This window comes from Rhinatrema bivittatum, chromosome 7 (assembly GCF_901001135.1).
Source record: "Rhinatrema bivittatum chromosome 7, aRhiBiv1.1, whole genome shotgun sequence".
NCBI classification, from domain to species: domain Eukaryota; kingdom Metazoa; phylum Chordata; class Amphibia; order Gymnophiona; family Rhinatrematidae; genus Rhinatrema; species Rhinatrema bivittatum.
The window spans coordinates 38,788,590-38,801,154 of record NC_042621.1 but is presented as its reverse complement, the minus strand read 5'-3'; the positions used below and the strand labels follow the sequence as shown (position 1 = coordinate 38,801,154).

General features: G+C 46.3%; 1 protein-coding gene across 5 annotated transcripts in view; it reads left to right on the top strand.

Moving 5' to 3' along the window:
* Positions 1–12,565, top strand: part of PMFBP1 (polyamine modulated factor 1 binding protein 1) — a 1,053,891-nt gene that overhangs the window by 585,365 nt on the left and 455,961 nt on the right. For all 5 annotated transcript variants that reach the window (XM_029608277.1, XM_029608279.1, XM_029608278.1 and 2 more), the window contains one exon: positions 4,453–4,632. In XM_029608277.1, coding sequence (XP_029464137.1) covers positions 4,453–4,632 — 180 coding nt within the window. The remainder of the gene's footprint in view (positions 1–4,452; positions 4,633–12,565) is intronic.

Genomic DNA, 12,565 nt, shown 5'->3' with positions numbered 1-12,565 from the left:
ATTGTAGGCAGAAGTGGGCATTATAATGGATATTGATACTTTGCTAGAGGTGAGTTGATTCTACTGATGATTTGGACTCTCCCTTACTTTTCGCTTCCTTAATTTTCTGGAAGCCACCTGGTTAAAAAAAAAAGAAAACCCTTAAGTTTGTACCTGAGGCAATGGAGGGTAAAGTGACTTGCCCAAGGTCACAAGGAGCAACAGCGGGACTTCAACCCTGGTCTCCTGGTTCATAGCCCACTGCTCTAACCACTAGGCTACTCCTCCACTCCACAGATTGTCCACAGTTAGTTTGTTATAGGAATACTGGCAAGCTGGTATCAGCAAAGATGTATATAAGGGGTGATATCAATGAGCTAGTTGATCTGTCTCCATCTGCTAGTTGGCATGCCTAACCTTTTCATCTGGACTTGTCTGACTCTATTCAAGAAAAGGAAATTATCAGGTAAGAAGTAATTTCATCTTCTCAGGTTTCCTCCACTCCTTTTTTCCCCCACTGTTGTTGCGCTTGGGCATAGCTGACTTTTTCATGGCTTCTTTAGAATCTGGAGTAGTTCTAGAGGACTGCAAAAGGGTAGATATGGTTCCTATTTATAAAAGTGAAAGTAAGGCTGGGAGCTACAGGCCAATTAGTCTGACATCAGTGGTGAACAAACTCATGGAATCGCTGCCAAAACAGAGGATAGTGGAATTTTTGGAATCCAATGGATTGCAAGATCTGAGGCAACATGGTTTTATCAGAGGTAAATCTTGTCACACGAATTTGATCAATTTCTTTGATTGGTTGACCAGTGAGTTGGATCAAGGGAGAGTGCTAGATGTAATGTTCTTAGATTTCAGCAAGGCCTTTGACAAAGTTACACACAGAAGACTTATAAATAAATTATGTACCCTTAGTATGGATCCGAGAATGACTAACTGGGTTAGAAACTGGCTGAGTGGGTGGCGACAAAGTGTAATGATAAATGGAGTTTTCCCTGAGGAGGGGGTTGTTACTAGCAGTGTGCCTCAAGGATCTGTCCTTGGACCAGTTCTTTTCAACATTTTTGTGAGCGACATAATGGAAGGGTTGTTGGAAAAGGTTTCTCTTTTTGCTGATGATGCCAAAATCTGTAGTAGGGTGGACAGCCAGGAAGGAGTGGAAAACATGGGGAGGGATCTAGTGAAGGTCGAGGAATGGTCTAAGGTTTGGCAACTAAGATTTAATGCTAAAAAATTCAAAGTATTGCAATTAGGATGCAAAAACCCAAGGGAAAGGTATAATATTGGAAGTGAAATTCTTCTACGCATAAAGGAAAAGCTGGGTTTGGGGATAATTGTATCCAATGTTCTTAAGATGGATAAAGCAACTATATAGCCTCTCAATTAAGGGCGGTTATAGATATCCACCGTAAGCATGCTCCGAAACAATGGGTATCCGTAGAGCAATCAATTGTTGGCCCTATGGAGTTGTCTGCAATGCCCTGGCAACCCCGACATACATGGCGTGAGGTGCTTGATATGCCGTGGTCACTGGGGATTACTCTTAAAGTTTGGGCTAACAATCGACGACGTCTCCTAGGGGACTATCAGTTTTTTTATCACACCTCCTTGATGAATAACATTTGCTTCCCCAGTGGGTACCATACTTGGAGGCTCTGCCATTGGCGGGACTTGGGGATTACCTCCATTGGGCACCTTCTCACAGGGGGCACCGTTCCCAAGAGGGAACAATTTTTTGAGTTACATCAACTTGATCACCGGGATTATCTAGCTTTTGCCCAAGTAATTCATTATGTTCAGGGATTACAAAGAGACGGGACGCTTCGCCCAGGGAGATCACTCATGGAAACCTATTGCCTCCATAGTGACTGGCTTAAAGGTATGATTTCTAAAGTTTATCAGTTACTATTCCCTCCACAAGCTTTCCTAGGTAACTTTATCACCCAATGGGAGGCTGACTTGGGTAGACCCCTGGGAAAGCAGGTTTGGGACGAGGTCTACCTTAATGCCCGGAAATGCTCTATTTCGGCTCTCATGCAGGAACACTGCTATAAGATTATCTATCGGTGGTATTATACCCCGGATAGGTTACATCGTTTTTCTTCTGCTGTGTCAGACTCATGTTGGCGAGACTGTGGGAAGCGTGGTACTTTTCTGCACATCTGGTGGGGCTGTACGGTACTGGTCCCTTTATGGGAGGAGGTTTTTACTTGGTTGACTATGGTTCTGAATGTACCGATAATGCCTGCTGTCGAAACTGCGTTATTGCAAATTTTCCCTGATACAGTTCCTAAGCATTCCCAGCGTTTTTGTATGCAAATGTTTATTGCCACTCGTACTTTGATTGCTAAGAACTGGAGGACTGCAACAATTCCAAGCCTTACGGACATTACTACTTTATTGCATCGTTATCAGAGACTGGCATCATTAACAGCAACCAAACACAAAACCATACCCTCCTATCTCAAAACATGGAAACCCTTTTTGGATTATTCGGCCCGTCTTGGATTGACTGGATAAACTGTAACTGGCTATGTCCCTCGAACAGATGACGGGGCCCTGAGGGGTCTTGATAGACGGTGTTCCAATTTTAGGGACTACCTCTGATCGTTCAAACCACTCCTTCCAATGGTGGACTCTAATTCCTGTAGGTTTTATGCTTTTTATTCTTCTTATGTTCTTGTTCTTCTAGCACTCTGTTTCACGGCCGCTTTGGCTAGGTGCATGATATCGGTATGGTACCCTACCCGGGGGGGGAGGGGGAGGGGAAAGGGGAGGGGGGGTTAACTCATACGTTCAGTTCAATTGCAAGCGTGTTTAACAGCTGTGATACCAATGGCTTTTTATATTCTGTGCGCTTTCATATGTTAGCTGCTGTATGTCACTGCTGGAAACTAATAAAAACGTAAATTTCAAAAAAAAAAAGATGGATAAAGCAATGGTGAAAGCCAGAAAGATGTTTGGCTGCATAGGAAAAAGAATGTTCCAAAGAAAAAGGGAGGTGATAATGCCCCTGTATAAGTCTCGGGTGAGATGTCCCTTAGAATATTGAGTACAGTTTTGGAGACCACAACTTCAAAAGGATATAAACAGGGTGGTCCAGAGCATGGCTACTAAAATGGTCAGTTGTCTTCTTTCTAAAGCATATGGAGATAGACTTAAAGATCTAAACATGTACACCATAGAGGGAAAGGCGAGATAGAGAAGATATGATAGAGACATTCAAATATTTCAAAGGTTTCTATGCACAGGAGGTGAGCCTTTTTCAATGGAAAGGAGGCTCTACAACAAGGGATCATGAGATAAGGTTGAAAGGGGTAAACTCAGGAGTAATCTTAAGAAATATTTCTTTACAGAGAGCATGGTGGATGTGTGGAACAGCCTCAAAGTGGTGGAGACAAAAATATTATCTGAATTCAAGAAAGCATGGGATAAATGCAGGGGATCTCTAAGGAAGTGTGAGACTTATAATGCTAAATTAATTGGACAGTTGAGCAGACTGGATGGGTCATACGGTCTTTTTATGCCATCATATTTCTAGGAATCAATTGTAGTCTTGTGTCCCAACAAGCCAGCAAAACCACGTCTGCACTATTTGTCCATTTGGCTTTGCTTTGTCAAGCTGAGCTGCCTCCTGAGAGAGAGTGTGAGTGTATGTGCAGTGGTGGTGGAGTGTGTGTATCAGCAAAACAGTGGATGCTACAGGGCTCTCAGTGCCTCCAGGCAGCCACATAGAAAACATTATGGATAGATAGAGAACCAGTATCCAAAGGTATTATATATCTTTCAACCCCTATCCTTGGCACCCTCTCAAAAAACACCTACCCGGGCACCAAGCCCCTCTCTTTCTCTTATACTCACACACATATATACACTGTCAATCCCACCTTACTTTCCACCAAGCTGATTCACTCTCACCACACAAATCCTTTCAATCTCCCCTCTCTCGCACCCCCTTTCTCACCAGTCCCTAAAATCCTCTCCTTTTTCACATTCATCCAATCATCACCGATGCCCTCTCTCATCCCCTCTGATGTCTCTTCCTGCTGCCTGAGACCTTTAGTCTATGCAGCTTCCATGGCATCTGGCAACATCACTATGGCATACTGGATGTGCCCCTTCACTGCACCAAAAACACAATGTGGCCAATGCCATGACCGACTTGTCCCATTGTCACTGCCATATTTACCAAGCCTCTACCTGTCGCCAGCATCCACTGCCAGCACACTTGATGTGGCCTGCCTCTGCTGTTGCTATCATTGCTGCAATTGGTATGGTCCTCAATGACATAGTTCACATCAGTCACTTTTTCTGCTATACATTATTGGTGCTTCTGTCTCCAATACTGCCCACTCTGGTGTCATGACCCTGCAGCCTGACTCTGGAATTGAAGTATAAAGATCTCATAGGGATGGATTTTCCGTAATAAAACCTTTCACAAATCATTACAGAATCTCTTGTTTTGTGTAGGTGTCCCAGCAGGAGGAACGTCTGAGTACAACCAATCTAGAGTTTGAGTTACAGACAAAGGAACTTCAGATGAGGACTGAGGCACTGCAGGAGCTGAAAGAGCAGCTACAGAAAACTCAGTATACACTACAGTGTGTCACAAATACCAAGGAAGAGTGTCAAAGGGAAGCCGACGCTAAGGTAGGAATGGAAAAAAAAGGTTCAGAGGAGCTCAACAATTTTCAGGATTCTGGATCTTTGAATCCTTATAATGAATGCCTGTCTACATGTTTCAGTGACCATTAAGCAGTATGCATGTATGGAGCTGCAGTACATAGAGCTAGAACTAACCATTGACAGAGTCAGACAGAAGGGAATGGAGTGGAGGTGACAGCCTATGTACTGCTTCTTGACACACCCCACCCCCTTCAATACCACCCCTCACCAACCCATTACCCCTCTTCTACACTTGCTCATTATTCATTTGCCATATCTCCCCAACCAGCTATCTCTCTGGGGAAATGTAGTGGCAACATACTTTTTATTGGGGGGTGAGGGTAGGGAACAGCACACATCTCTGGTAGGTAGTCCTGGTATTAAGAGTGGGCTTTAGTTTCCTTTTTAGATTTTAATGCTGTGTTGAGCCCACACCAATGTGGCTTCAGAATAGGACATAACACTGAAACTGCTTGTCTCAGTTTCAGACTTTCTCCTCCATCAAATAGATGCTAAGAAAGCAGCAGTAGTTGTATGTTAGACATTTCTCAGAGGAAACGCAAGATGTCAGTTCCACAGACATGGGTGACATCATCCACTGGAGCTCAGCACGGAACTCTGATCTCAAAGTTTCTAGAGCTTTCAGTATGCTCTACTGGGCATATGCAGCTGTAGCCACCTCCCTGTCTCTCAAGCAGAGTCCCACAGTCTTTCTTTTTCTGCAAAGCCATGTGGTTGCGGGTTCAGTTTTGCTCTCTTTACAGCTAATGCTGTAACAGTTCTGGAGTAGTAAGCAGCAGTTATTTCAGGCTGGGTCTTCGTGTGTTTATTTTCCCTCACTTCCCTTGCTGTAGTTTGTTTAATTTGTTTTTTCTCTTTCTTTCTATCACCTTTCTATCAGCCGCTTGGAAGGCCTTATGCACTGTGCAACCAATAGAGGTGTTTCACTTTAATAAATAGTGCTGCATCTGCAGCATATTCCTGTTGTCTTTTCCTTAACATCTGTTTTTTGCCGTTGTTAGTTGCCTGTTCAGACTGACAGTGTGCAGTTTATATATGATCCAAGTAGGCCTCTGGCTTGCTTGCATTCCTACCCAGGCACTTGTTCCAGGAAGTTCTTTTCGACTGCTGGGCATCAATGGAGGCTCAGACCTTGGAATAATGTAGGTCCAGATGTTCCCATGGGGAGAAGAGCTCATCTTCACCACACTCCTGGGAACTAGACTTCTTGACTGGTGCCCTGGATGATGTAGCCTCCACTCCTGCTTATCAGATCGATCTGACACTGCATCTCCTTCAGTGAGAGGGTGAGTATAAGCCTAGGTGATCAGCTTCACTGATGCACCATTGGAATCTGCTACCCGTTCATATCCATGCCAGAGCACCGATGGTCCTAGGAGTATGTCCAAATCTGGGGCACCATAGTTGCCATTGAGCACTGGAAGCACCATCGAGAGCTGTAAGCCACCTGTGAGTACCATGGATGCCATTGAGCGCCTTGGATGCCCTCGACACTGTTGAGCGCCTTGGATACTGTTAGAATCTGTGTTGAGGGCTCCTGAAGGAGGGAGGAGCTAGCAGTCTGTTAGGAAAGCTAGCAATCTGTTAATATTGGCTCCTAAGAAGAAGGAATCAGCAATCTTGTAGTGTCTTAGATATCGTCTTGCTAAGGAGTAGCAATCTGTAATGAATCTGATAAAGTTGTGGGTGGATCCCTGGGCCGGTGGCAGATGACCACACCCCCGGGAGGATATCCTGAGAGGGACCACCGGCTAGGCTTGAGTATGGAAACAGACACACATTAGTTCTTTTATTAAACAGGTTTTTGAAACCACCAGAGGTGGCAGTAGTGAGATGATATGCCCGGCAGGACTGTAGTCCCTCAGGTACTGGAACAGCGATCCAGGATGGCCGAGCTGTTGAGAAACTGTAGAAAGTGAGTAGGCAGAGTTCATGAACAGACCTTGAGACCTTATGTGACAAAACTCACATAAGGTCTCAAGGAAGCTCAGGAGCTGGAAGGGTTTAGGCCTTTGAGGAGCGAGTACCTGGTTCCAGGGAAAGCTCTGAGAGAGCGATGGTAACTCACAAATGTTTGTAGCAGCGATAGCTTCCAGGCAGTAGAGAATCTTCAGACTGTCCAGGAACATGGGCCCTTGAGGAGTGAGTACCGGTTCCTATCTGTAATCTGAAAGTAAAGAAAAAGAGCGAGGCCCCCGAGGAGCGGGTACCTCTGGTAAGTCCGAGGAGGCAGAGTAGCTTGGATAGCCAAAGCGAGTCTTTGCTAACTCAGTTTGTTAGTGAAATAGAGACCTTTAAATATTGGAAGCAGATGACGTCATATCAGGGGGACACCCCTGAGGTTCACGCTCTTGCTGGTACTTCAATCAGAGCGCACGCACGCGCACCCTAGGTCTTCAAGCAACATGGTGGATCTGCAACATAGAGCCGGTCCGGGGACGCCGGAGGGAGATGGCATGGAGATGCCGCGGTAGCCAGCCGTCCATCAGACCCGGAGGGAGTCGCCACAGAGGTAAAGAGGGCGGAGTGAGGACGTCAAGCAACGACGGTCGCAACAGATACCATTGAGTGCCATGGCCACCAAGATGCTGTTGATTTTGGACATCAGTCAGCGCCCTGGATCAAGGCCCATAGATGCCATCATGCTCCAGGGGTGCCATCTATGCTGTCGAGTGTCATGGAGGCCATAGTACGCCATGGGCGTCTTCGATGCCAGTGAGTGTCACAGGCACCATGAGCACCATCTATGCCGAGTGGCATGGTTGCCATTGAGCACTGTTACAAGGTGGCCATCAAGCACTGGGGATATTACAGATGCCGCCAAGAGCCACAAGTGCACAATAGGCGCCATGGATTGATGACATTGGGCACTATGGGTGCTTTCGATGCCATCAGGTCAAGTATCGTGGCTGCCAGTGAGCGCTACATGTTCAGTGCTGTGGGTGTCAGAAGTACAAACAAGCACCATCAGCACTGTAGAAGGAGACACCATGGGTGCCACTGAAGGACCTGTTGCCACCACTGCCACTGAGCATCGGAGGCGCTATCGTCACCTGTGGCGTCATGGGGCTCCATGGAGGCCCTCAATGTCATCAAGGGGTTTGGCCACTATTTAGGCACCAGGGTTGCCCTCAATGCCATTAAGCACTAGGAGTACCATAAGGTGCTTTGACACTGAGCTCTGTGTACACTATCAGCTGCCATGATACCATCAAGCACCATTGGCATCTTGAATGCCATCGGAATTGATGTCATCATCCGCCTATTATGCACCATGGCTGCCATCAAGTGCCATGGTTGTCATTGAGCACCTGGGTTGCTGTCACGTGCCAACTTCACCATCTCATGCCATGGACACCGTTGAGTGCAATGGATATCATCACATGTCAGGCATGCCAGTGGGTGCCAAGGGCGTCTTCCACATCGTTGAGCGCTGTGGGTGCCCTTGCCATTGAGCATGTAGGTGTTGTGCAATACCAGCAAGCACCAGGGGCACCATGGAGGCACCAACAAAAGGTACCTCCAAATGAAATAGGGCACTGCAGTCTGTGCCATTGCCCTCGCTTGAGTCCTGCTACTGCCATAGAGTGTCATTGTAACACTGGAGCACTGAAGGAGAGTTTTTTATACTGGCAGTGTTCTATGCCTCCAATCTCCATGCACATTGCTAGGGCGCTATCATTGCTGTCGGCACCGTGGGCAGCGGTATTACATTCGTGGCCGCAAGTGCCGTTGACACCATTCCTGTTGAGGGTGCCTGGGTGCTGTAAACTCCCTACGGGCCCTTCCTTCCATCACATGTGGTAGGTGCCATATAGGGCACTGAAGGTTACTTGCCAGGTTCTTATGGCCTGGATTGGCCACTGTTGGAAACAGGATGCTGGGCTTGATGGACCCTTGGTCTGACCCAGTATGGCATGTTCTTATGTTCTCCAGTATCACATACCATCATCACACGTATCAAGATATACCTACATTGTCAGACAGCCTGTGCCAGGTGCATCATTGCAGCAACTCTTGATCAGGGGCAGACGGCAGGTGGCACCAGGGGCACCTTTTATTGCTTTCATGTGTCTGATACCTGAGATGCTATATGATACCAATAGCAACACCTCACATACTGTCCTCTGCACAGTTTTTTTGCCTATCCAAGCCATGGCAGAGACTGCTAGGGCCATGGGCGCTTCATCTTTCCGTCCATGCATGTTTCTGCTGGCTCGACGAAGTACTGCAGCGTGGGTGCACAGCTCTACTATTGCAGGACTTAGATTCAGCAAAGGGGCACCACTGTTACTAGGTGCCTATTGGGGTGTGTTTGTGTGAATTCTTCTTGTGCTAGAAGATGTTATATACCTGTGCGCTGCAGTCACCTGTGCACTGGGATATCTTGGCCGAGAATGTATTCCTTTCACTCATATTTTGGGGTGGATAAAAGGATGCCTCCCCCTATCAGGAGGTAGAGAGGCCCTTATGGGCTTATGCTCTGGATCCCGTTTAGGAGAAGCTTCCAGGGTGCATTCTCTCTCAGATGCTTGGCTGCGACCAGGGCGATGATACTTCCCTTGATTCACCTGGATCAGTGCAGCAACATAAGCTTCTTGGATCACTTTCACTATCCTTTCCTGCACCTGGTTGCCATGTTGGCCTTAGTGTCCGACTAGGCAGCCATCAGCGACTGTCCATGTCACCAATAGAACCTTGTAGGTCAGCAATTGTGTCCAACTCTCGTCTGGGGAGCGGGACAATTTCCGGAATCAAATCGATCCGGTTGAAGAGTGCACTCTCCCCCCACCTCGGGGATGAGAGGTGTGACTATTGGCTTTTGAGAGGTGCCCTTGGTACCTTGTTTTCTGCTCAGGGAAGGAGTGGTTTTTCACACCCCATCCTCCCAGTTGACTTAGCCTCTGAGTGGCTGCTGCTCTCTGTTTTCGAATGGGATCCGAAGGCTGTCCATTGGGAGCTCTTGCTCCACCATTGCACAGCTGTGCAGCAGTGATTCCTTAAAAACATAAGAAATTGCCATACTGGGTCAGACCAAGGGTCCATCAAGCCCAGCATCCTGTTTCCAACAGTGGCCAATCCAGGCTACAAGTGCCTGGCAAGTACCCAAACACTAAGTAGATCCCATGCTTCTGATGTCAGTAATAGCAGTGGCTATTCTCTAAGTCAAGGCGGGTGATGAGCTACCTGGTTTGGGACCTCTTGTAGAGTCAGGTATTCCCTCTCCTGGAAACCTGCTCCCCAGTAGCAGATGAGGATTCCTCTCACATGGCTGGAGTGCCTCTTCAGATACTTGCTGAGTACAATGTGCATAGTTGTACTTTGTGTCACTCCTACTCATTGGTGTCAAGTTTGGGTGGCACTCAACCTCTGAGGGGAGGTTTCTTCTCCCTCTTTTCTTGACTTTCATTTCTGTCTTCCAACAGCTTGCCATATCTAGGGCAAGCTTGGGTCAGGGTGGAGGATCTCAAAAAGTAGCTCCCCACGCATATTGCAGTCACTTAAGGGTTCTTATTTATTTATTTATTTGTTTGTTTGTTTACAGACTTTTATATACCGAAGTATTGGCGCAGGCCTTCACTCCGGTTTACATTTTTAACAACATTATACATTAAATTCAGCGGAACAGCAGCAGCAGGTTTACAATTATAACTTAGATATACGAAAAATTCAGAGGATCAACTTAAACATGTATTAGCAAAAGAACCTGGGGATAATAATAAATTACAGTGTGATATACTGAAAACTTAGCATGTAATAGAGTATGATAGAATCATCGCGCAGTGCGTTGATAGGAGGGGGTAATAGGTTGGAAGATAATTTTAGGGGAGATGAAAAGAGTGGTTGGGTAGGGTGTTGGGGTGGGGGGGATTAATGGATAGAGGGGGGAGGTGTGGGAATGCAGGGGGTTGTCATTTTTTATGTTTTAGCCTATCCCGTCTTTATATGCTTGTTTGAAGAGCCAGGTTTTGAGCAGTTTTTTGAACAGATTGGAATTATTTTGAAGTCTGAAACTGGAAGGTAGAGTGTTCCAGAGGTGGGGTCCAGCTCTTTTTCTGGTGGAGGTTAGTTTGGCTGTGGTGACTGGTGGGATTTCTAGTCGTGCTTTATTGGTCAATCTTGTGTTGCGTTGATTGTGGTGAATTTGTATTAGGGAGTTGAGGCAGTCGTGGTCATTGTGGTGTAATGAGTTGTGTATTATTGATAGTGTTTTGTATTCAGTTCTTTTTTCTATGGGGAGCCAGTGTAGATCCTTTAGTATGGGTGAGATATGGTCTGTTCTTTTGGTTCCGGTGAGAATTCGCACGGTGGCGTTCTGTAGTATTTGAAGAGGGTGTAGGGTTGATTTTGGGAGTCCTATCATGAGGGAGTTGCAGTAGTCGATGCTTGAGAAGATCAGTGATTGAAGAATGGTTCTGAAGTCTGATTGGTTTAGTAGAGGTTTGAGGTGTTTGAGAATTGCTAGTTTGTGGAAGCCTTCTTTTGTTTTCATGGTGATATGTTTTTTGAGATTGAGTTGGGGGTCGATCCAGATTCCCAGGTCCTTGACGTGTTCTTTTAGTTTGATGGAGTTGTTGTCGATGACAATGTAGTGGTTCAGATGATCGCCGGAGTTGCTTTTTTCGATCAACATACATTCAGTTTTGTCGGTGTTGATGCAGAGATTTAGTTGGTTTAGTAGGAGTTTGACTTTGTTGATGGTCTTGGCTGCGGTTTTTAGTGGGTTCTCTATGGAGTTTGATACTGGGATGATTAGCTGAATGTCTTCGGCATTTCCTCTTTCAGAGGTAACCCGTCAATAGCTGTGTTTGTTGGCTGACGAGGCATTCCCTATTCTTGCGGACATTTCTGCTTGTGTGCTCCAATGTTATTAGATGGAACAATGGGTTATCTTAAGCCATAGGTTTGATATATATGCTCAGTTGGTAAGCAGCCTGCTTTGCTTAACAGACTGCTTCTCCATTGGTATTCTCGGAGTTCTCAGATTGGTAAGGAAGTTCTCTTCCACAGGGGCTGCCTCTTGCAGCATTCCAGTTTTTGCTCTCAGCAGTGAGGTTTATGGACTTCTTCCTCAGGTTATTCTTACTCTGCTGGAGTCTCGTACTCTCTCAGTATACACTGCCTATGTGAGGCTATTTCCTTTATCCTGCATCCTAGGGTCTGCCTCTTTATGGTGTTCACATCTTCTAACTTTCAGTCAGACAGTCCAGGAGTAAGCCAGGGGGTGCATGGGGACTGGTTGGAGCATGTACCTTCACAGAAGGGTACATGATCCTTTCCCTACTTTGGCCAGATCCCTGGCTGAGGTGCTTCCCTTTCGTCTGGCTTCCCCTGATGGTGAAGTACATCATTTCACTGAGCTTCAGTCATATGCTTACTGCCCTGCTCGACATCCTGGCATGGAGCTTCCATGCCTCTGCACTCTGGCTTGTATACAATCTGACCTTGGAGGCCAGATCTTGTACTTGTAGTAGTTTGGCGGGTGGGGTCTACTGCAGACCTCCTCTGGGCAGACATTTGGATTCCATGCCCACTATTCTTTTAGGACTTATTTTGGGCTTTGCTGTACATGCCCAATCTGTCTTGTTACTCAATTGATAGTGAATCACAGTTTTATTTCTGCTGAGCTGTCTAGCCCCAGCTGGTTTTTGGTTGTCTTGTGACATCAATGACAAAAAGCCCCCAAATTTTGTGATCTTAGTCCAAGAGCTTTTTTATCTTATACTTGATAATTTGTGCCTTTGCCTGTACCCAGGGGATCCTAGGCCTGCTGGTGCTAGAGTTCACTGTTCGCTGTATTGTTTTTTGTGCGGCTCATAGGGCTTCTAGTCCTGTGCTTGCATTGTGCCCCTGCCTTCAGAGGCCTTGCTGCGTATTGGGGTTTCTGTCTGTCAAC